The sequence below is a fragment of the Parasteatoda tepidariorum genome, chromosome 4, assembly GCF_043381705.1.
Source record: "Parasteatoda tepidariorum isolate YZ-2023 chromosome 4, CAS_Ptep_4.0, whole genome shotgun sequence".
Lineage (NCBI taxonomy): Eukaryota > Metazoa > Arthropoda > Arachnida > Araneae > Theridiidae > Parasteatoda > Parasteatoda tepidariorum.
Window position 1 is genome coordinate 3758624 of NC_092207.1, and position 26429 is coordinate 3785052.

Consider the following 26429-nt stretch of genomic DNA (forward strand, 5'->3'; position numbering starts at 1 on the left):
ACAACATATATTTCTTTTCATCTGTAACAAGGATTGCTTATTTGCTTCATTTTTAATTTAAAACATTTTTTTTAAAAAAGAAAAAATATTTAAAGGATTAAAAAATTAAAATGTTAGCCTAAAATTTCGGCGCATAATTGAAAAATTGACTTTTAGAGCGACGCATAAACGAAGGATGTTTATCATTATTTTCCTATCTAATGTACTGGGACCTATAAAAATCGTCGTATAAATGAAAAAGGTGCATAAAAGAGGTGGTGCATAAGTGAGAGGTCACTGTATATTTTTCATTTATACAAGATTTTTCTGATGAATTCTGATGATGAGATTAAGGTAAAATACATTTAATCCATCTAGTAACTAATATATATATATTTTGCTTTGCATTTTTATTGTTTATCTAAATAGTTTAGCACCTGGTAATGTGATATATTACAAAATCACTTCGTGTTATAACATTTTTTCGAATAATTATTTACTTTTAAAACACAGGAACTCGGGCTTTGAATCAAAATCACAAGTCTTAACACTAGAAAGACTGAAATACCTATATTGCCCAAAAGCTGTCAAAATGACTGATTGTGAAAAAATAACTAATGTATAAAGAAATTTGCTTAAAATCAATTTTCATTATTTTTGATATTATTTTCAGTTATATAACGAGTTATTAGTAAATATCAACAATAAAAATAATTATAAAAGTCACAAAATTCTAAGAAATTGTGTCATCATTGTTTTTCGAATTGAAATTAAAAAGCAGTCAAAATGACTTCCTTGGGCAATCTAGTGTTAAATAAATTTTAAACAAAAATAAAATCTTAAACTGAAGAAAATGTAAACTATAAAAATATACTGCTTCTTAAGCATCAAAACATTGCTAAAGCAGGGTTGCCATTCTGCAGAGAAAATCTGGAAAGTTCAACGAATTTGAAAATCACCTAAAATAACGGGGGGAAATGCATGGAATTTTGAATTTTTCCATACAAACAGGGAATTTTTGTCTTTCAAAAAATACAGACCTCTCAAAGTGCAATCTATGGGCTATATAAAGATGATAGTTCAGCTATATTTAATTTATTATGGCATTATTTCTTTTATGTTAAACTGTTCCTTTTTTTCTGAGACTAGCATCGTTATTCTAGTATAGCACAGTGAATGTGTGCTAATACGTATATTGTTTATAATATTTGCAGTGGAAACACAGGGAATTTTTTTTATTGATATGAGTGGCAACCTTATAAAATCTTTTAGAATGAAAATACAGTATAGAACCTCTTATCCGGAAATCAGAAAACCGGAACGAAGTTCGCTAAACTTTCCTGCCATTTAAAAAAAAAGAAAGAAAAAATTCTTAAGGTTTTAGGATTTTTCTTTATTTTTCGAAAGATGTTTACTTTACCATTATTTTAGAAATAATCATTAGTTCCCTACACTGTGAAGAGAAGTAAGAGTCTTGTACTAAATATCATCAATATACCCCTTCCTCACTCCCTACATAGTTGTTTCTTTTCAATCATAGCTCAGTGAGAAAGTGTGACTCATTGAACACCTGTTTTCTTATCATCTTAAGCAAGGGGAGTCATTGCATTTTTTGAACATTTTATATTAAGCCTGTATATATTTTTATTTAATTTTTTTCCCTTTTTATCTTATAAAACTTCTGTGTATTACTTTATCGTTTTTTCTTCTTTTCAAAAATATTTCTAACTAAATGTTTTTTGTTCTTGAGTTTGCCAATAAAAAAAATGGCGTTTTTGCAGTGATTCAGAAAACCGGAAGAATCAGTTATACGGAATAGCGATGGTCCCAATAGTTCCAAATAATCGGTTCTTTTCTGTAATAAATTTGTATTGACTAAATGAAATAAATGTAAGAATAAATTTAAATTTTTGTAAATAAAAACAGCTAAATATTTAATGGTTTAAAAATAAAAAAAATTCTAATACCTAATGGTGCTAAAGTAAAATTGATGAAGGCACTCTACATTGTGGAACTGATTCATGTACACTAACTCCATTTGTGATTAAATTCTTTCAAAACTATCAGGATTACCACTCCAGTGGAAAAACCTGGAAAATACAGGGAATTTAAAAATCACAACAGAGATAATGCAGGGAATTTTTAGTTTTTCCCTACAAACTGTAGAAAATACAGGGAATTTTATTTCTTATTTTTGTCTTTTAAAAGTAGTGACCACTCAAAGCGCTACAATATTGAAGGATGATATTTCAGCTATACTAAACTATTTCATTTATTATAGCATTATTTAAGTATATTAAGCTGTTCCTTATTTCTTTAAAATTTTCCAGGAATTAAAACTAGTATAGCTTGACTGATCACTCAAGACCTCTTAATATAGTGTATGCATAATACTTACAGAGAAAACACTGGGAATTTTTTTTTTTTTTTTTCAGATTTGAGTGGCAGCTTAAATGAGAATATGAATGAATCGGAAGAAACAAAGCCACTATATCACCTTATCCTATTCAGGACATAAGTGACGCAACTTTTTTTCAAAACCAATTTTGAAGGAAAATAAATTGAATAAAGCAAGGCTACTTTTTAAGATATTTTGTTGCTGAGTATTTTATTTTAAATGCAAGATGCCTGTTTTAAAAAATAAATGTACTTCCAAATATTATTTAAGAATGGATATAAACTAGTAATATATTTCAATCAGTACATCAGCTTCAGTCTTAGAAATTAAATCCGTCATTGAATTTATTTTATTTTTTCTTAAAAGTATGTTTTCCTGTATATTTTACATTGTCTTTTCTTCATATCAGTTTCAGTCATATTTTTTTTTCCCTCGCATTTACTTCAACATTTCCTATATCTATCATCTTTAAAAAAAAGAAAGAAAATTACATATTTTATTATTTTTAATCATCTATAAACTTATTTATTGCTTTATATATGTTTCTTTGTCAATAATGAAAGCGTTAGAGTTCCCTTTTTTTAATTAAGTGCAATCATGGTTTCTTTCTTTCTTTAACACGTTTTTTGACGAAGTAGTTTTTTGCGAGGGATTTTTTATATTCAATTGTTTTGGTTTGAAAATTTTTTTTCTTTAGAAGCCTTATGAGGAAACGTGTTTTCAGAATTCAGCATCTCACCCTTTCAGTGTAGCTGAAACAAACCCATTTAAAAGAACCATTTTGTAATAAAAATTAAAAACCGCCTGCCCACAACTAATGGTCAAATGATTAACTGCTCACATTCCCTCAGACAGGTCATTGTGATAGTGGGAGAGAAAGAAATATTTTATTTCCCAATTAGAAACGTTTCTCAGTCGGAAAAGGAATTTTCTCTTTCTTAGTTTTACTCACACTAAATTTATGTTGATGTAAATAGTTTTGACGTCACAGAGTTCTGTCCAGGCCAAATTTACTACCGTTTAGCGGCACCTTCACAAATCCAACTTAAGGAAAAACGGTAGTTCACAAAATACTTTAAAAAAGCAAATTCTAAAAATTTTTTTCTCTATGAAACTTTTTTGACCCAGTCGAAAATATTTTCGTAACAAAGATAACTTTCAGTGCTAGTAATTTTAAAGGTATGTTTTTTTAAAAAAATTTAGATGCACTATTAAGGCCAAAATTTTATAACAAAAAGGTTTTTGAACGTATGGGAAAAATGTATATAGAAATTTACCAGTCATAAATAGTTTTTATTTGTAGTGACAATTTCTGAAAATGTTTTTTTTATTTTATCCCATTGTGTTGAATTTTTAATATAATTTTTAATTTTCGCAAATTATGTCTAAATTTTCACAAAATTGGTTCCTCTCAAAAAGAAACATTGATTTTTAATTTTCGCAAATTATGTCTAAATTTTCACAAAATTGGTTCCTCTCAAAAAGAAACCTTGACAGACCCCTGGAACATCTTCCGCATTTTCTTTTGAGTCGTTCATTTTCTTTACTGAAGGTCGCGAAAGAATCTACATTTTATAGGTTACACTTGACTATTACAACTAACTCCTGGTTGCAGCTGGAATAAGGTGACCTGCAATTGGAGGGGAAGGGTGTATGTATTACGCTACTTTCTTTTGCTTTTTTCTGCAAATTACTTTTTTTTGCAGGTATTTAGTTAAACCCTTAGTCTATTCAAAAATTTAACTTTTAATAGAAAATTTAGTAATACACATTATAAAGAAATTATTAAAATGAATCATTTCGCTGAATAGTGTGTTCCAACTTTTAAATATAACTTTCTTGAAAAATTATGAGAGTAAAAAAATATCAAAAAGGAAATCAGTTGAAAAGATGTCATCTAAAAAAATTTTTTATTGGGTAATAACAGATGGCGAGTGAAATTTAACGCTCCTATTAAAAATGCTGTGTAGAAAAATGCTTCAATAATTGGTAAAGCAAAAGATATATTATATGTTTTTAATTGTAGGTCATAATGGAGTACTTACCAGGTGGCTCATTGACTGATGTTGTGACTGAAACTTGTATGGCTGAAGGTCAAATAGCAGCTGTTTGTAGAGAAGTAAGATGATTCCTCTTTTATGTTTCTAATCATTTTTGTCCCCTCTATCTTTCACTAAATCATGTTTTTATACTTTTAAAATAAAAATTTGGAAATTGTTTGTTCAAAATATATATATAAGTATTTTAGTTAACTTTCATTACATAATGAAAGCTAATTGAAAATAAAGTCGTCGTCCGTGGCTCGGCAGCCCGGGGTGGGCCTTGGCCTTCTCAAGAAGTTTTTCTTCTTCAGGCTAACCTTTTTCCTGCTTGTGTTTTCCAGTTTTTAGTTTTTTGGGTTACCGCCATTGACTTCAAAATTGTTTTCGGGGTTTTTTCAAAAATCATTTTAATTTTAGTCGGCGTCTTTTTCTCGGTGCGGAGCTTCTGTTGGTGTCTATGAATAAAATCTAGCATCTGTAAAAATGATTCTAACTTATATGCGTAGAAACAAATTTACCAATTATGAATGATAAAGCTGTTTTTAATGAATAAACAATTATGTTTTTTGTTTCAGTTTGCATTTAATTTTATGTCAAAAATGAGTTAGCTTTAAAAAGAAGTTTGTTTGCTTGTTTTTTCTGAAATTACTTTTTGTTCTGCTTTCAACTCTGAAAATAAATCATTGATAACATCGTCTTTAGTGCACTCTGGCTGCAACATGAGGTTGTATCATCAAATAGAACATTCTAAATAAGAGCCTCATGGGTATCCACACACCTGGAAATTCATGAATCTCAGTATTGAACAAAATTTGTCATGATTTTTACTATTTTTAAGAAAAAGTCATGGATTTAGGTCTCCGAAAAATCTAATTTTTAAAATGGAATCCCAATTTCATCCTGTTCCAAATATCTGAATTCCTAACAAAATCATCACTCAGTCATATTTTATTAGAATATAAAATGATTTAATCATGTTCTTTAAAAATGATGGTGTTCTTTCAAAAAATGAAAGAAAAAACATCATTTCTATAGCGAATTATCTTTTAAACTTCTGACATTTAAAATTTTTTTTATTATTTATTTTTTAAATTTTATCTATTTAAAATTCTAGTTGAAGCAAACCAGCCATTGGCGAATTTTTTTAATTCCGAAATGAGAACAGAAAAATCGGGAGTATTTTTTTCCTTTCTGATGAACAAGAAGAATCTTTAGAATATCTGCAGAAAGAAAAGGAAAAAAAAAAAAAAATATTTGCTTTTGTATTTTTTTCAGCTATTTTATTGTTTCAACTCTTTCTTTACTCTGTTTTTTAAATTTAAAATCTATAAATATGAAGATGCAGAGTATAGCAGTTTTGGTTATACTCAATTAACGTTATTATAATGCTTTTTTAAATTTATTGTTGCGTTTTTGTGGGAGAAAATAGTAACTTGTTAAGTCATGAAAAATTCTTGGAATTAGTCATAGAAAATCATGAAAAGTCATGAATTTGAAAATCTAAAATGTAGCAGATACCTTGTATATAGCCTCAGTGTAGTCAAAATATATTTAAGAGCATTTTTATTTCTAAAACATTATTTACTTATGTTTTTTTTCCCCAGTGAAATATATACTAATTTTAGAACTATACCCACTTTACCCCACTCTGGGGTAAAGTGGATACATCAAAATGCGTTCTTTTGAGTCCATTGCTGTAAGAAAACAATCAAACAAAATCGATGGATTATGCCTTTATATTTAATCTATATGGATTTAATGAATTTAAAATGCGTAAAAATATTCGGTAAAATAAATTTAATAGTTTGGTTTCAGTTAAAAAGCTTGATTTTTATAAACACCTGACCCTACTGTTTCAGATTGGAGTTCTTTACAAAATCAAATTTGTATTTGACTACTTGATAATTTTTTTGATAGGATAACATTGCAAACCTGCCAAGTCTCTTGTTTTTTAACGAAGACTCCCGTATTTTATGACTATCTCCCGTCCGTGTATATTCTCAAATTTCTCTGTATTTTAACTTTTTTAGAGATGTATTAATGGCAAAAATACCTCTCCTATTTTCTTAAAGGTGGCGTTTTTGCCAGCACTGCAGTTTATGTGCTGCCACGACGACCCAACTGCATGTTGTGAGTCTGTGTGTGGTTTTTTCTCTGACTACGAACTTCATTATTTACCTATAGGAATCTGGCAATAACTTCATTAGTTTGCGTTGCATCTCTAACGAATGTCGTTAAAACATAAATGGGTTTCTGTTTTCAGAATCATTTACTGGGAGTGTCCATTGGGCAACTAGAAAATGAACTATATAAAACTGAACAGTTCAAAAATATAGCAGATGTTAGGTATTCTATGTATTCCGCATAGTAATGCAGAGTGCAAGAGAATTTTCTCTAAAGTTAAAAATTTTGCTCATTACTTTCTGGTCAAAAGTAATTTTGCTGTTATGAACAGAAATTTGATTAAAAATTTCTTATGCAAAGCCCTACTTATGTTTCCTTCCGGATTTAGGCTGGAATCTCCGGCTTTTTCTTTATTTTAGACACTTCCGGATTTTTCTTTAAAAGAACCCCCCGCTAAAATACGAAATAGAGAAGAAAAATTATCGGTGACGGAGCATTCCTACGTTTCCTATGAGTCATTACGTTTCCTACGAGGGAGAAACTTAAGATTGTGATTGGTGCAGCGTATCCAGTTCGACTAGAGCACAAGCAAATGATCTTTCACTAACCACGTGACTTGCTGCTGTCTGGGTGCGGCACGTGACGCGACTTATCGGAGAAAAAATACTTCAAACTTCTACTCGAATCGCGTAGCAATTCTTTGTGTTTATAATTTAACACCGCACATTTTTCAAGTAATTTGTTTTTTAGGTGATATTGTTCATTAAGAAAATATCGGCAAAAAAAGCCGAGCAACGTTTAGTAAGAGCTACACAGAACAATTTCCATTCATTTAGTCCTCAAGAAATGGTGAAAGTTATGCATTTTGTTCAACGTTTACGTGTGACTTCTCGATTTTGCATCATGGGAAAGGTGATATTTTGAAACATATTCAAACAGATAAACATCAACGTAACTCAAATAATCTTTTGAGTAACAAAAAAATTCAAATAATGATGACCAACGTGTTATCTGTGCCGAAGCATTATTTACATCGTATCTCATTAAGCATAACATCGCCATCAATGCCTCTGATCATGCTGATAGTGAAATTGCACGAAAATATGGATGTGGGCGTACTAAAACTTGAGCAATATTGAAAGAGATGGCAAAATCAGAAAAGTAAAGTATTGCTGAGATACTTAGGAGAAGTCCCTTTTCAATAGCTACGGATGGCAGTAACAAAACTAACTGCAAATTATATCCTATTTGTGTTACCTATTATAATGAAGAGCGCATAGAGACTTGTGTTCACCAGTGTCATCATCTGAAGGCACTGGAGTCAATATAGCAAATCTGTTATTGACTGCTCTGAGTGAATGTAATATTGATGTCAACAATTGCCTAGCTTTAGGGGCTGACAATGATTGGTAAGAAATCAGGGGTTGCTGGAATAACTGAAATTCCTAATTTATGTGCCATTGGCTGCCCTTGCCATATGCTCCACCTTGCTGCGGGGCATCTGTGCTCCCTGTATCCATAGAGGAGTATATAATTGACATTTCCTTTTTATTAGACAAAAGCTCTAAAAGAAAAGAGAAGTTGAAACAATTTCAAAAATTGCATGACACTGAAGTTAGGAAATTCCTTAAACACATGGCTCTCTCTCTCTAAGCTGATCTTTAAATAGACTCCTAGAGCAATGGAATCCTTCTTCAAAGAAGAACTGAAAACTTAGCAGGGAAAATGCAGTACATTGAAAGATTACAGAATTCCAAAAAAGGATAATTCTGAGGCTGGTACCTCAAACGTTTTAGTAGCTAAAAAGAAAACCATTAACTATGAGTTAAACTCATCCAACTTAAAGAAGTTTGAATTGAGCAAAGACTTCAATGAAGCACTATCTAAGAGTGTTTTATCCAGAGAATATTCATGTTTTTATCAGATGATTTGTATAAGTCTTCTTAGCACATTGTTTACCTATATTTGAAGAACCCAACTTCAGTCAAGTTCTCCTCCACTTCACAATCTTTTATTGTCAACTTTAAAAAATGTTATGGTTCGCTTTGTCACTCCTTCAGCAATTAAAATGTGTACTTCTTTGCTAGATGTAAAATATCATTGTAAAGAAGTTGGATTTAGATTTAATTCATCTAAAATTGTAAATACTTTACAGTTTGAGGGGGGAAAAAAGAATTTTTCCAATCAGTTAAGAATTATTTCACAACAGTTTGTGATTATATGATCCATAAATTCCCATTCAAAGATGACATACTTATGAGTGATAAAGTGTTAAATCTGAATGAGATTGAAAATGCTTCATTTTCTAATATAAGATTTTTCTGTAACTGATTTTTTGTCTTCACAAAGCTTTTAAATTTTGAAAATTCTGATGCTCTCTTAGATGAACTGGAGATTCAGTTCTCTTTAGCTAGAAAATTTGCCCATTGATGTACATGCTGAAAGTAGAATGGATGTTAAGTGGGCAAAAGTGGCCAATTGCTCAAACAAAAAATGTAATTTATTATGAAAATTTATCCTTTCACGTTGCCACATAGCAATGCAAGCTGCGAATGGGTTTTTAGTTTTGTTACAACGGTGCAAACCTAGTTTCGCTCTCAGTTATCAAGTGAACATTTGGAGAACTTATTGAAGTCTAGCATGAGAGTTTCTTGTTTTGAACAAAAATTTTCTGATGCATTTTTGAAAAAGGCAAAATCTTGCACTTTTAATTCTCTTAAACAATAAAGAATTCTGAATAATGATGCTAAATTAAGTTTTATTAATGAGTTATGTGTTTTAATTCATATTAAATAAATTTATGTTGCAGATTGAACATGGTAAACATTGAAAAATAATTTTAAGCATAATTTTTTGAATGATTATTATTTTATGAAATATGAATAATAAAAAAATTTTGATTGACACACATAAGTTATCAAATTTGTCTCAATATATTATTAATAATAAATTTTTTATCTCTTGCGCTATGCCACATTTGCAATAAAAAAAAAATTCCTTCTTTTTATTTTGGTAAGGTTGGCAAGTCTGTGTTTGAAATATGAATCTGTAAAATTAAGCTAATTACTTAGAATTCTGAAAATTATTTTGACGTTGTGTGTTTATAGTATAAGTTATCATGAATAATGGTTTTAAAGAAATCTTCACTAATACTATGCTTTAAAATCCAATAGCGTCATTCGTATACATGCGTTTGCACTATCAAACATTGCTTTTTGAATTTTTATTCGTGATTTCAAAACTACGTGTTGCGATTCGTATTCACGGGATCTGAAAAACATGCGCAGGGATTCATATTTATGCAATTCAATATCGCAATTTATGTTTTTGTGTTTTTAAAATTCAATATTGTGATTCTTGTCTTGTTACTCTAGATAATTTAATCATAAATTCAAAAAATTATTTAGTTTTTTACGTTGTGTTTATTTCTTTCAATAGGTTCTTCAAGCATTGGAATTTCTGCATTATAATCAAATAATTCACAGAGATATCAAGAGTGATAATATTTTATTAGGATTGGATGGAAGCATTAAACTTAGTATGTCTCTTTTTTCTCTTAAGGAAAAGCTAGTTTTTGACTCACGAGGGCAGATCAAAAAGTAATATAGCCATTTATTAAGACAGCGTGCAATGTAAGTTCACTTTTTCACAAGAGACTATAAACATTTCTCCTAACAGACCACCGACTTTTCGATGCGTAATCTCCTCCAGCACATGGAGACCCTCCGTGTCTTTCCTTGTGGTGATGAGGTGTGCACCCATTCCATCCATGTTCTCTTCGTTTGGGGGGGCGAAGTGGTGGATCCAGGGCTCATCCCCGATGATGATTCCCCACCAAAACGTGTAGCCCTCCGCTGAATACCATTGCTAAAATGAGACGGTCCTTAAACACTGATTGATTTTGGAAAATAAAGGCCTTTAAAAGTAGTTAATTTTGGTTCAAGGTTTTTAAAAGTCCTTAATTTTTTAGCATCACTATGGTTGATAAGAACAATTTTTCAGTTCAATTTTTTAACACAAAATGTCGTTCTTTTATCATTTAGAATTAGACCATGCATGGAGGGTAAAGCATTCTAGAGAGACAAAAATTAGTGTGGGGTACAGACAAGGGGAAGAAAGCAAGTCCTTTCATTAATATATTCTGCCCCTTGCCTAGAATGATACTCTATGAGGAGAGTGAAGCATTCTAAAAGAAAAGAATAGTGTGGACATGGGGAATACTGCGCATGGAAGAGATAGTGTGCTTTTTTTGGGGGGGGGCAGTTTTAAGGTACCTAAGTAGAAGACTCACATTAACCTTCAAAATTGACAGAATTCAAGAATTTCAGTTCTATTGGTAACGCATCTGCTTATAGGAATTAAGACACTAAGAAAAGAAGTAACTGGAAAAAATTTTGAGCTAGAATCTATAACAACAACTATTTCCTAAAATCTTGAGGAATTAAATAAATTTGTATAATATTTCAATGTGTAATAAGTAACAGTAAATTTATAGAAAGCATAAAAAATTTTAAAATTCATGATTGTACTAAAATTAAACTGATTTGTGAGAAACAGGGTTTGAAAAAACCCAGCCCACCTAGGTTTTTCATCAAAAACCTGAAGTTTATAGTGTTTTTGACGAAACCAAGTTTTTTTTTTGTTTTTTTTCAAAAATACTTAATTTTTTTTTCTTTTCTTCCTGAGCACTAAATAAGAAAGCATGATTTGCTTCTAACAAGAAAGTTAAATATTTGATAACTATTTGCTTATAATTTGTTTTGTTGCAATGTAATTTTTAAGTTTTAGATTGTTATGCTATTATTATTTTTATTTCTTAAGGATAAGCAGATTGTTACATAAAAATTTAAATCTACTCATCTAAAAGATCCTTAGATTTTAATAACCATTTTATTCAGTTAGCATTGCAACTTGATATGCTGTTTTTAATTTTTGTTCAAATTTTTGGTTACTTTAAAATTAGTACATGTTTTTCTCCAAAATGTTTAGTTAGTGTAATGCATTGTGTAAAGTTAATTAGTAAAGTAGGTAGAAATGATTTTGTTTAAGTTCATCATAGAAGTAAATATAACACATTTGTTGGTCTAGTAGTGAAACATTAAAACTTGTTGAAGTAATTTTTTCAATGTTTTAGACAAATTTTTTTATTTACTCTCTTTTTTCTATTTTTAATATACATGAAAAAATTTCAAATTTTAATTTCTGTACTTAATTTTACAATTCAATTTCAATGAAATCATTAAAAATAGAATGCAGATTAGTTTCAGACATTAACTTTTACAATGTGAATGACGTTAACCTTTAACACTCTCAAAATGTTTTTTTGTTTTTTTAAACAAACCGGGTTTGCAAAAATTGTCTGGTAATTCTTTGGCAAGCCCTGTTAATTAATACAATTATATCAGTACTTACATTCTAATAAAATTGTTTTTTTATTTATTGATTTTGTTAGGATGGTAAATAATTTGTGCTATCATTGGTGGCATATGTATATTCAATGATAATCAATCATACTATTTTTATTTAAAGTCCTTAATTTTTCAAAAAAGTCCTTTGCTTTGTTGAAAGAGTGGGAACCCTGTTGTCCCTTGTGATCATGGGTGAGAAGATGTGGGATCCTTCTTTGGCTGAGTTTAAGAGATTCCAGTCGTCACGAACAATGGTGAACACACTGCCATACAAAGTGTGTTGGCAATTTCACACGGTTTTCATCCTTCCATTGCGGTATTCATCCGTGATATCCGATATTTCACGAGGAACACCTGTTCCATGAATCCATTTGTCCCTTAGAAGTCTGACTGCTGCACGCAACTCCAATTTTTAGAGGGAACTTCCACTAGCCCGCTATACACAAAACACTATCGGAGCACTCCCTTTCTCTGCATTGTCCGAGACACACAGCTGTGGTCTGCCCTTGTACACGTATCTTATTCACTTGAATAACTTATTTTCATTTGAATTTCAGCTGATTTTGGTTTTTGTGCTCAAATCTCGCCTGAGCAAAGCAAAAGGACAACAATGGTGGGAACGCCTTATTGGATGGCACCAGAAATCGTGACACGTAAGCAGTATGGACCCAAGGTGGATATCTGGTCTCTGGGTATTATGGCCATTGAAATGATTGAAGGTGACCCACCCTATATGCATGAAAGCCCTCTCAGGGTGAGTGTATTTCCTTCTAAAAGTTATACACCATCTGTGGCGTCCCCCTCTTGCCTCCTTTCCACCAGTTTTTTTATAGGACTTGCATCACAGCTTGCATCTGCTCTCGTCCCAAAGGTGTTCTATGCAATTTAGATCGGGAGATGGCCAGTCCAGTTTTTCATCGTCTATGCGAGCCTCGATGTGTGTGAATTGAAGAGAAATGGGCATTGTCCACATGCATTCCAGCCAAACTATGAGAAACACTCCCCCACACCATTATGCTTCCACCCCCATAGCAACTGGACACTTTTGGCCAGAAAGTGGTATATACAGTAAAACCTCGCTACAACAATATTTTTGGTACCTAATAAATATAGTGTTATATCAAAGGCCTACTTACTTTGTATTTTTTTATTTTTTTTATTTTAATGTTATATGTGTATTAACTATAAATGTGTATATTATATAAAAAAAAATTTTGCAGAGTGTTAATTATGGTTAAATATTCAAAACAATTTAAATAAAATAAGATTGCAAACGTGCCTGAAAACCGTTTTTATTGAAAATAGTTTGTTTATTCATTTTTCTGACTGTTAAGTCAACCAACCAAGTATGCATTGAGTTCAAAGTAGGAAAATGATTTTTGTTTGCGCTCCACCCACCCTCTGCAGAAAAAAACTTTCTTTCAGGTGTTAATGTAATGCTTGTAGTCATTTGTGACTCATAGTCAGCTTTTAACATGAAGGAAAGGAATGTTACATCTGTGACTTCTTAAGAGATAACTGAGGCAATTCTAAGAATGGAAGGTCTTGGGGAAGAGAGTTTACTGGATTGACTCAATTATCATTGCTCAGCTGTGTCTCGTGGCTCCTTCCGCTGTATCTGCATGCTCAGACATGCATTAAACTTAAAAGTTTCGTTTATAGTGATTGTATGCTTTTCATGATCCTTCTAAAAGGGATCTAGTCTGGTACACCTATGGATGGGTATTTACTGCTCCAATCTCTAGTTATGCCACTTTTTTTCAGGCTGAGTTCTATACTGTAGGGTGGGCATTGTCTGCTCTGATTGCTCTTCTATCACGCACCATTCACCTCTTTTTTTTTTTTTTTTAAGAGTGCTTCTTGGTGACTTTTCTACTCATACTAGGGTATTCCTGATAATGATGAATTAGCACGGACTTTGTGTGGCCCTGAACTAGCTTTGAGAAATGCTCCTGCTGCACCTCTCCATATATAATTTTTATTTACCAAGTGTTAGCATTTCTGCAATAACTAAGATTTATCTTTTTTTTCTTCTTTCTTCTCATTTATGTTATTAAAGAGGGGAATCACCTAAAATAACATGGAATTTTGAGTTTTTCCTTGCAAAATGGGAAAATACCGGGAACTTTATTTCTTCTTTTAAAAAGTGGTGACCGCTATCCATGGGATATTTAAGGATGATATTTCAACTATACTAAACTATTTCATTTACTTCAGCATTTGTTGTTCCTTTTTTCGTTACGTTCCCCCCCCCTCAGCAATTATAACTAGTATAGCTCACACAAGAGTACAGTGATAGTGTTCTTAATATATTGTTTATGATATGTACAGTGTTAACCCTTTCAAATGTGTCCTCATTTATGTATTGACAGGCGTTATATCTAATAGCAACTAATGGAAAACCGCAGCTAAAAGAAAAAGATAAGATTTCCCCAATATTTCAAGACTTCCTCGATAAGTGCCTAGAAGTTGATGTGGACAATCGGAGTACTGCTGATGAATTACTTAAAGTTAGTTTTTTTCTTGCATTTTATTTTACATTATTAGAATAGCTTACTTTCTTCTTCATACCTCCATAAATATTTAAGATAGACTTACGAAATTTTGTGCAATTATTGCATGCAATAGCCAAAATACTAGTTACAATTTATAAATTCATTGCTACATTTTTTGGCACCATTCCGCAAAAACACTATTTCCATTTGTAATTTGTTGACGATCCCTCAGACCTCTAAAAGGTTTGAACTTCATTTAGATGTATGATAAATCACATGATTTAAACACTTCTTGAAGTTATTCATTATTTCTTGAGAAATCTGAAAAAATATATTAGGATAGAAGTGTCTCCATTATTTTCTCTACCCCCTGCATGTATGTATGTGTGTGCATATATATTGTTTGTGTGTGTGTCTTGTACTGTTACCTCAAAATGTATTATTTTTTTAATCATTCTTAAAAATTAAACGATTTAGAGGATTAGGTGATACTATTGCCCAGGTTCAAATGAAAATTAAGAAATTAATTGCACCCATAATAAAGTTTATTAACAGTCAGAGATTTCAAAGAAAATTTAATAAATGCTGCAATTCAGGTGTTATGCACATTACTATTCATAAGGTATATAAAGCTATTAGTGTGAAACTTAAAATCAAAAGGTAATTTGAGGCTTAGAATAATAAAGATGAAATTATATTTCCATTAACAAAAACAAAAAAATAGTTCTTTACACAAATCTTCTAATAATTAATAATTTGCAGATATATAACACTGATAATAATGTTAAAAAGAGGTCATATATCTAGAAATAATTATGATTTCACTTTACCACTTTTTTTTTTTAGATTATCATAACTGCTTTTAATGGTTTAAGAGTCACTTATTTATTCCATGGTTCAGAATAAACACTCCAGACTACTTTCTTGACATATGTATAATAGACTCAACTTCTTTTATTGTTCATATGAACCTTCTGTCAAAGTAGTAGGGGAAACTGTATCAACTCTTCGAGAACAAATAGTTCATTATTTGATGAAATGCGTGCATAATTTCCATCGTTTTTTTCCCCTCATGTTTCTTCAGCCTCTACTATACACCTTCGTTCTACCGGTCAGCAAAGTGAATCAAATCTAAAGTTGACCTCTTTACACTTTCAATTATTTAACAGTCATGCAAAACCAGTGATCATCAAAGAATAATCCAGAGGTGAAACAATTATAAATAAAACAATGTTTCACAAAATTGATAAAGTAATACTAGTTTCATATAAATATAACGTAAATAAACAACAATATAACAAAGATTAAAATCATTATTTTAAAAGATAATTAAAATTTAAGACAAGTATCACTATTGGGATGTATTTAAAACTTTTATTACAGTGGTGCCATCTAGATAGAAACTATGTTTTAAAAAATTACAAGAACTTGATAAAAAGGAGGAGTGTTGCCCCCTATTGAAGCAATAAGCAAACAATTTCAATAGTTGATTGTTGTAAATCTTCTGCATTTTAAAAGATTTGTCTAGTATGGATGGTTGACCATGCAAAGCTAAGCACAGATGGCGCCAGTGGTTACTTCCGGGTTGTTACTTCAAACTGATTTTTAAGCCTTAGCTTGGAAAAATGCACTACAGTATAGAACCGCAAATCCGGCACTCACGGGACCGACGAAATTTCGTATTTCGGAATTTGCCGAATTTCGGATCTCTTTCGGAAATTCCAATATGGCACCCATATATAACAATAATTCAATTATACTGCTAATTTCAGAAAATTAATTAATTCCAATAAATTTAGTTAAGTTTTGATCGTAGTAGGTGAATTTAAAACTGTCCCATCTTAAGAAATCTCATTAATTAAAATATAATTTATAGAATAGAAATAACAATATATACTTTTTATAAGCTAACAACAAATAATGATAAAAAAAACAAGCTAACAACTAAATACAATTAAAAAAAACAAGCTATCATTTAACAAAAAAAAAATTAGCAGTTAATAACTAATAAAAAAACGAAAGAGTATAATTTACATCAAATAAGAAAAGCAGCGAAAGGGATAGAATTCAGTTTGTATCCCAAGTGGTAGCTTCATTATCAAAAGGATGTGGCTAATTTATGGTCAAACTGGAGAGGGAAATGTGGGAACCAAGCAGTAAGAAGGGGGGAAAAACCAGTAGAGCACTTGCACAGCTGTCAAAATTGATTGATCAGTTTCTTCCAACATGCTTTTCTTTATTTTGTTCATTGAAAATGCAGGTGTTTTTACTTTTCCCTTTAACTTTAGATATTTTAAACTGCTTTAGAAACAGATGTTTCCTTTGACACCAGATTTTTTTTTCATGCTTTTTTTTAGAAAGATAAACTAAAGTTACTTACTTCAACAGAATTAAATTCCGAATAGAAAGAGAATATAACTGTTTTTTTTTCTCTTATTAATAAAAATTTCTTTAAAAAACAATTAGATCGGATTATGTGCCGAATTTCGGGATACCGGATTAGGGGTCCCATACTGTATCGAATATTATTATGCTTATAGTGTTTTCAATGTAAGTCGTTCTTTCGATGAAACAAACAACAAATGAATTTGGAAGACTCCGTAAGCTTGCTGTGATGTTACTCAAAAAAAAATAGTGCTATTTTACACCCATATAGCCAAATAAGGGGTAACACTTAAAAAATGGATAACTTTACACTTTTTTTCTTGTTGTGATATTAATTTTGTTTCGGGCTCACGACCTGTAAACACTTATGAATCCTTAAAACACTTATGAATCCTTAAAACACTTATGAATCCTTAACACTTATGAATCCTTAAAACACGTATGAATCCTTAAAACACTTACGAATCCTTAAAACACTTGCGAATCCTTAAAACACTTATGAATCCTTAAAACACCTATGAATCCTTAAATTATGCATAAATTGAAACTCAAATCACAATCATAAAACTCCCCAAAATTTTAAGCCTGTTGACACATCACCTGGTAAGAATAACATAAGTGGGGTGATACAACAGAACTTTTCTTAATTTGTTATTGTTTACATTCAATCAACCATAAGTTATTGTAGTAGAGCATTGATTTTTATTTTATTCTTTTCAGCATCCATTCCTCAAGTTGGCTCAACCTTTAGCAAGTCTATACGATTTAATAATGGCAGCAAAAGAGGCAGTGAGATGTAAATACAAGTAAAGAAATAATTCAGCTATCATCTAACTCACTAAATTATGTGCCTCAGGGTTTAAAAAAAAAAGATTCTTTTTTAAGAGCAGCTTTCCTACAATGAAATATAAGGCTGTAACATCAACTACCGTGAGTTTTTGTGATATATTTAAAAACATTTTTAGTAACTGCAAATATATGAGTGTGGAGGTCTCCTGTAATGTACAAAGAAACTATTTTAAAAGTTGTGAGTGGACTATTAAAAATGTTAAATGTTTGCTTTTTTAAAGGGACTGGCTGAACACTTCACTGCAAAATGAGCTTAGTATCCTCCATTATTGCTGATCATGTACATTCTAAATTCCACTTGCTTAACATTCATGGTCCTTTTTTCTTTGCTGTTTTTGTGAAAGAAAAATAATATCCAATTATTAAATACCCCCCCCCCCTCCAAAAAAAAAACAGTACGAGATTAAAAAGAACAAGTAGGTACAAAATTACATACAATTTTCCTGAATATATAAACAGGGTATCTGAGTACCTGGAAAGTCATGAGAAATCATGGAAAGTCATGAATTTCGGTATTGAACAAAATTTGTCATGAAGTGTCATGATTTTAACTATTTAAAAAAAAAAAAAATCATAGAAAGTCACAGATTTAGGTCGTCAAAAAATCTAATTTTTAAAATGGAATTCCCCCTCCTCCTCGAATTTCATGGTGTTCTGAATATCTGAATTTGTAACAAAATCCCCACTCAGTCATATTTTATTAAAACATAAAATCTTATCCTGTTCTTTAAAAATTATGGTGTTATTTCAAAAAATGAAAGAAAAAACATCATTTCTAGAGCGAATTATCTTCTATACTTCTGTGATTTTTGTTATTTTTATTTTATTTTATCAATTTAAAATTCTAACTAAAGCAAGCCAGTCATTGGCGATATTTTTTTATTCCGAAATGATATCAGAAAACTCCGTAATATTTTTTCCCGACGAACGAGAAAAGTATCTTTGGAATATGATTCTGCAGAAGAAAAAAATTATTTGCTTTTGTATTTTTTTTCCACTTATTTTATTGCTTCAACTCTTTTTTTTCTTTTTTACTTTGTTTTTTTAAATTTAAAATCTATGAATATAAAGATGCGGAGTATAACAGTTTTGGTTACCCCTATCATTTCAATTAGTGTTATTATAACGCTTTTTTTTAAAAAATTTATTGCTCTGTTTTTGTCTGGAGAAAATAGTAACTTTGTTAAGTCTTGAAAAGTTCTTGGAATGAGTCATGAATTTGAAAATTTAAAATGTAGCAGATACCCTGTATTAGTTTTCTTACAGAATGGTCATTTTTCATTTATTTTATTCAGAACTCTTAGTGCCATATTGTCTGTGATGATAAAAATGATTTGCATTAAAGTGACAAATAATAGTAAATACTTCCACACAATAAACTTGAAGTGTTAAGTCATTTCCTCTCTCTCTCCTGTTGGCTTTTATGATCTTGTATAAAATATTAATTAGTTTTCACTGTCAGAATGAGATTATTAAACATAGTTTATTTTCCAACTTCCTTACGTGTGTGTATTTATTAGACATTAAAAAGTTGTGACATTCCGCACGTTTAACCAAAAGAATCCAAATTATTAATTTTATAAGTGTATTTGGCTCAGATTTTAGATGTTTTTAGTCCTGTTTTTTTATTTATGATTGTTTTTTTTTTTTTTTGTTTTTTTTGTTTTTTTTTGTCAAATTTAGCAGATGTGGTATTTTTACCATAAACAAAATTTAGTTAAAATGAGTTAAAAATTTAATCTAAATAACCTTTTTTTTCTCTCTCTCTCTTGGATTTGAAAATAAGTATTAGCTTTTGTAGCAAATACAACAATTTTTAAATTTAATTTTATAGTTTATGAAATTTCAGTTAGAATTATAACAAATTGAGAATTAAACATTTAAATAATTTTAAATTAAATTAAACTACCATCCCTTAAACTTTATTTATTGAATCTTTCTAATATTCAAAAGTTTTAATTGAACACAAATATTCATTATAATTAATTATTTGTTTTAAAATAATGCAATTTTTCATCTAATTATTTTTAATTTCATTGAGAAAAAAAATATTTTAATCCATTTTTATAATATAACTTTGAAATTATGTTACTCAATATATTTTGTTTCTATTTTAAATCCAATGATAAGTTTTGTGGTTCTCACACACTGTTTCTATGTCATTTCGGTTATTTGAAAAATAATCCTTTTGCTATTTCTGACATTTGATAATGTGTGTTTTATGTTTGTAGTGTGTCTACCACTACAAAAGTACAATTCCAATTCATTAGTATATGAGACGTGTTTACTCGATTCTATGGGGGTACCTTTTCATAGATAACGGTTGACATTGCCAATATCTACTCTCCCCTCGTTGGTGACCCGAACGTAATGTGAACTTTGACAGAAACTCCCACATTAATCAGAACTTCAATGGATGGTCCGCGTTGAATAGTTGGCTTGCTCTTGTTATATTATCCACCTCCTCGCCCTGTTGCTACTTAGTCGTGATTACAAACAACATATTCACTCGACTGCTAAAGGCTACACAGGAGCAACCACAACCGTAAACTTAATACAGCTCTCCCGGCTTCTCACAAACCAGCAATGAATCAATAAGTGGTATCCGTTCATCGAATTCTGTCACAAATATAATTCTGGTAGGGGAGTACTGTAGTGTGTCTACCACTACAAAAGTACAATTCCAATTCCCTAGTATCTAAGGCACGTTAACTCGATTCTATGTCGAGATACCTTTTCATAGATGAAGGTTGACATGGTCAATATCTACTCTCCCTGCATTGCACAATGGGTGTCATAAATCTTCCGTTTTAAAATTTTAAATGATGGCAATTTTTCATTTGTGTTGTGGCTATGCCATTTTGAGTATATTCATAATCAATAATTGAGCACATTAATTTTATTTTTAGATTTAATGAAAAGCTATTTTTATGCAAAATTAGAAAAATAATAAAATTCTATCAAAATTTTAACGCATACTATATTTCAATAAAATAAAGCATCATTTTTATATTTTTAAACTTATATGCTAAAAGAATTTAAATTGTGTGCCAAGATTTTTTTGTTATTCAATTACTAGCTGAATGAATGGTTGACTCTGTGTAAAGCAAAGTGACAGATGGCACTGGGGGATTTGCCATAATACTTTCAGGTTACTATTTCCGACTGATTTTTACCCCTAAGCTTGAAAAAAAAACGTGCCATCCAATATCGTTACGCTCGTAGCGTTTTTGCAATGTAATACGTTCTTTCAATTTAGTTTACAACAAAAACAATAAATGAATTCGGAAGACTGCATCCTTTCTAGGATGCTACCCAAAATATAACAAAGGGCTCTATTTTATACAAATATAGCCACGTGAAGGATATTACTCAAAACATGGCAAACCTCATACTTCATTTCTGTTGATATAAATATTTTTTGTTTTCGAGACCCGTCAGAAATAGTAAATAGCAGAAAAACTCTTATGAATGGTAAAATTATGTGAAGTTTTCTTAATTTCTTCCCATAATAGGGTTATTGTTTACATTCAAGCTGCCATCTATTATACGTATATATAATATTGCTTTCCTTTTTCTAAAAAGTTTCATTCTGACAAGGCCCGTTGGTTTTTGTGGCCTCAGATAGGCCTATTCATCTTGAAATTTTCAGGGTTGCCACAGGCGACTAAAATGCAACTATTTTTGACATGAGGCAACTATGGCAACTTTTTTTGCCTGAAAAAGTTAAAAAAGCAACTATTTTCAGGAAAAGGAGACTATTGGGAGACTTTTCTGTACTCCTAGCAATGTTTTTTAAGCCCAATTAAGTTTTCACTTTTTAATTGGGTGGAAAATCTACACCCCACAAGATAGTTTCTGAACACACTAAACTTCTTTTTTTTTAATAAATAAAAAATTTTGAATTGCAAATTTGAGTCTTCACTTTTTAATTTGTCCAATCTGCACAGATTCCATTGTATTTCATTTCTCGATCGCCTTTTCAATGATTATTGCTACGAAATACCGAATGAATTTTTTTTTTTTTTTTAATATGATATAACGATGCTTGAATTTCAAATTTGAGTTATCACTTTTCATACATATATATATATACATTAATGCTTAGATAAAAATTATCATATTTGCCACCAACTTGACTTAATGGATCCTGGTATATGACAATTAAGTCATTAACAAAATTTTAGTCATATTTTTGATGCATTTTTGTTCTTATTTAGGCAATTATTTTCCTAGTTTTTGGATACTATTTTCATGCATTAGGCTCCTAAAACCAACTATTTTGTTCATTTTTTCTGTATCAACCCTGAATATATTGTACTTTGTGGTGGATCAATAAGATAAGAGGAATGGAGGATAAGGAATAAATGGCATTTAAAAAATTGATAAGTTTCCTAACACAAAACAATTGATGAAGACGCCTATTTACATATAATGTTGAAGCGTTATTACCTCATAACGAAGTGTTCAATAGCTCTAAGATTGGAATCTTTTTCTAGATTTTCAGATATATATATTGTTGAAATTTCCAGTGTTGCAGTCAAGAGCTTTGTCAGAGATGATTCGGTTGAGCTTCTTGATCAAATGAATCAATTTTTAGGTTTGTCAGTATTCCTTTGGTAATTCTCCTCAGAATAATATTTTGTAGTGAGTCTGACAGAAGATGTGTGGAGGTATATATATTATTTTGAGTTGTATGTGTTCTTGATTGAGTAGATTCTGTAATTTAATGCATAACAGCACTATTTTCCCTCTTATTAGAATGTGTTTATTTAGAACGAGGCCAAGATAAGTGGCTTTTCTCACAGTTAGGTTTCTGCACGTAAAAAGAATGTGTTTTTTCAACAAAAAAAGGGGGCAAGACGAAAGTCTAATTTGTAATTTAAACCAGGGCTCAAAAAAACTCATAAATTTTACTCGTCCCCGAGAACGGCTTGTCCAAAAATGTACCCGTTCTCCTTTGAAACTGACCCATAGCTTCTAAATAAAAAAAAATATTTTTTTTCTTATTTATTACAACCATTTATATAAATTGCACAATGAATTAGTAGTTACTAGGATTACATTATACAGTAATAAAAAAAAATACTAGGTTACTAATAGTGACCTAGTATTTCTTTTATGAAATAACTTATTTCTTTTATATAGTAATTTAAATGACAAAGGTCAAGTTATCTGAAATGTCAATTTATCCGAGAGGACTGCGTTTTTTAAATGAATCAAATAGGACGTTTGCCAGTTCCACAATCAAGCCAATGATTTACAGAGGTTTCTGCACAGAAATCTGAAAGGGGTTTTCCATTTAGGTAGATGTTCATAATTGCGTTTAACGCTTCTTGTTTAAAACCAGTAAGTAATTTTTTTTTTTTTGTAAGTTCATTGCTGAAAAGTCCCTTTCAACCGCTGCAGTACTGCCAGACAGAGAAAACATCAATTCCACCTTGCGCAGTATGTTGCTGTCTTTCTAGATTAGAGGGTCATTTTAGAAGTGAGGCGCTAGACTCTTGTAAGATAACAAATATTTAAATGTATCACGAACATGAACGGGAAAATGGCCTTCCGTGCGGACGTCGGATTCGAGAAATTCGTTGTCCGCTGGGAATTTTTTACCACCGAGAACGTGTGGTTTTTCAAGCCCTGATTTAAACTATTTTCTAAGGGATAAAAATGTGCGCTACCAACAAAAAGAATGATTATACAGCCGCTCATAAGACTACTACTGAGGAATATTCTAAAAAATTATTTTAAAAGTTTTAGCGTAAAATCTTTCGAGGAAGAAGCCGAATTTCAAACAAACATAAAGAAGTCAAATTGGACATCGAGAGAATAATTATAGCCTTCGAGTATTCAAAAGTGGGATGAACTATTTTTCTGAAAATAGTTTACAGTATTTCAATTCACTCCTGTTCCGAAACTTTTTCTTCAGAATCCTTTGAGCAGAACAATAGGTATCCATGTCCTATATTACCGCCAGTTCTTAGAATGTAAATAATGCTTGTTGCAGTCAATACTTTTGCAGAAGTGAAACTGCTAAATTTCTAAAAAGGTACATACTTTTGACTTTCGTTACAAGAAGCGGAAGTAAAAGTGTATTTTGCTTTATTTGTTTTGTCATAGAAATGGCTGTGTGAGATTAAATTATTGATTCAATTGTATTTTTTAATTGTATGTTTGTAATAATACTCTGTGATGTCAAGACATATCCATTTTCAGAATTCTGAAAACGGAATAATAAAACTACTTTTTTCAGTGAAGTCTACTTCTTTAGTTTTTCGATGGCTCAATCGCACCCCTATCAGGAAAAACCTTGCCAAGGAATTTGGTTATATTCTTTAAAACATTTAGTTTTTTGTAATTAAAAACATAAAGAAGAGAAGTGTTCTCTTTACTTACACTTTACGACCGACTTCCTGTTCAGACATTTTTTTTCTCTGAGGGTCAAGTCTTTTTTCCAAATGGAAAGTTATTTAACACCCTTCAACATGGTGCGTAACGTTTTTAAAAAGTGCTTAAAGGTGCTTATTTTTGATTCTCGTTTTTTAAAAGCCCTTGAAGGTGCTTTTTTCATAGTGTGTTTTTAAAAAGTGCTTAATTTTTCCTCTTTAAAAATGACATTTTTTTTTTCCTTTTCCGTATCGATGTTCGCTTCGTATTATGCAAAAGCGTGGTTTTCACGTTGTTCTATTCAACGTTTTCACAAATCATTCAACCACAATCCATTTCGGCATACCATCGGTCCGCAACGTATGATAGCACCCCGATCATGTTTGATGAAATACTTGGGAGTCCACATGTGCGTCTACTGAGCTGGTTTCGGTGAGATTAATTGCACTCTCATGTGCAACTCTGCTGCATTTTACAAGATATTCTCAATTTCAGACATCGTTTTCCACCCTATGAAATCGAACCGAAGAAACTCTCAATCTTTTTATTGTGGCTAATATCAAGAAAAGAAAATAATTCTTTGTCAGAAACTAGTTGTTTTTATCAAAAATCATGTCAAGTCTTGGAAAACTATTTTAAGGATAGGGGGGAGACTGTCCTTTCTAATACGCCATCCTCCTCATGTGACCACACTTTTCCAGACTGACATGTTTGTTGCATGCACGTTGAACAAAGAAAAGAATTTTGAAAAACGTCCCTTCGTTGAACGAAATCCACTCTTAAATTATTTATAAGGAAATAAGTAGACATGCTGCTTAGCGTTTCTAAAAAGAGCATAAAGGTCCTTAATTTTTGTTTTTTCAAAAGCCCTTAAGGGTGCTTTTTTTCATTGGGTGTTTTTAGAAAGTGCTTTATTTCAAAATGAGATTTTCTTCATGTCGATTTTTGCCACGCAATATGCAAAAGCGTACTTTTCACATTTCATTCAACCACAATCTGTTTCGGCTTACTGTCGATCCGTAGAGTATGATAACTCCAATCATTTTACATCTTTGATGCACTCTCGTCTGCTGCATTCTCCATTTCATCGTAATCAAGAAAAAGAGTTCTTTGTCATAAACTGGTTATTTTATCTTAATTACGTTAAGTCTTTGAGAATTATTTTGTATTTTATATAGTGCTTGAAAAGCCTTTTGAATGGTGCTTATTTTTGTTGAATGATTTGGCTATTCACCCTGGTGTAAGAAATGAAGTGAGTTTGTTTTGTTCTTAAATAGTGTATTCTAAAAAGGTTCACATATGAGTTAAGATATTACCTACCAAGTTGTCTTCTAAATTACATTAAAGGGAGGCTTTTTTACTTAAAATACATCTTCATGAGAAATAGTTTTTCTACTTATCAAAGTCATAATTTTTTTTTTACTAATAAAAAAAAATTATGGTGAACAAAAATAAGTAATTCATTCTCCAAATTTTATTTGTTTTTTGTATTAATTGTAATCACCACTTCCTCCAAATTGTGAAATGGCAGAACTGCTCAACTCCTTTGATTGGCATTGTATATAGTACGTTTATATTATAACGAAATTTATAATGCTACATTTAAAATTTTCCATTGTTTTTTTATAACTAAAGCTTACTTCGTAAACTGTTCTGAAAATAGTTTCGGAACACAATACTTCCAGTGGTTATGGGGAAGAGAATATTTTCGAGTTTAAGCAAATGGGAGCTTGTTTCAGTTCTGATGTAATCCATGAAAGTGAATTTGTCCTAAAGCGTTACTTTGTACTTTAAGTTCGGTTCAGAAAACTACCAAGGCTTAGGGGAGAGTCGGGTAGCCCCGCTCAATTAAGGAGTATTTCTTATATTTCTGTATAATACTGAGTAATAATCAACATTTTTGTATGTTTCTACTGTTTTATCATCTAATTAAATAATGCAATAAGAATTAACCAGAAAAAGAATAGTTAAACTTAAAAAAATAGAAATTTGAAAAAACATGTTTTTCAGCTCTTTTCAAAATGTGTCGGGTAGCCCCGCCCAGTTACAAAAATTGTGTTTTTTGGCTATTTTTTCTGGTGTAAATGAGAATGACCAATGTATTGACAATAGATAAACCTCATTTATCATTTTTATCACAAAATTATCTTATTTATTACATATTTATATACTTTTAGTGAATTCTATCATTTAATAACAACAAATGTCATACCTTTTATCATTATTAATGTATATTAATATATTATAATATTAATATATATTTATATTAAATATTTAATGAAAATAATTTAATTTAAGTAACAATAATTAATAACAATAGTTGTTTTTCAATATAAACTTATTTGGTTGATCTCTTCTTATAAAC

The 26429-nt window shown here is 30.7% G+C and overlaps 1 protein-coding gene across 1 annotated transcript in view; it reads left to right on the forward strand.

Moving 5' to 3' along the window:
- The window catches only part of LOC107447514 (serine/threonine-protein kinase PAK 3-like protein), a gene marked incomplete at its 5' end in the record, with an annotated part of 47298 nt that extends 23364 nt beyond the window's left edge, over positions 1 to 23934 (forward strand). Inside the window, 5 exon segments of the mRNA XM_071179343.1 lie at positions 4404 to 4496; positions 9982 to 10081; positions 12509 to 12705; positions 14324 to 14461; positions 17552 to 23934. Coding sequence (XP_071035444.1) covers positions 4404 to 4496; positions 9982 to 10081; positions 12509 to 12705; positions 14324 to 14461; positions 17552 to 17641 — 618 coding nt within the window. The 3' untranslated portion in view covers positions 17642 to 23934.
- Positions 23935 to 26429: the final 2495 nt, after the last annotated feature.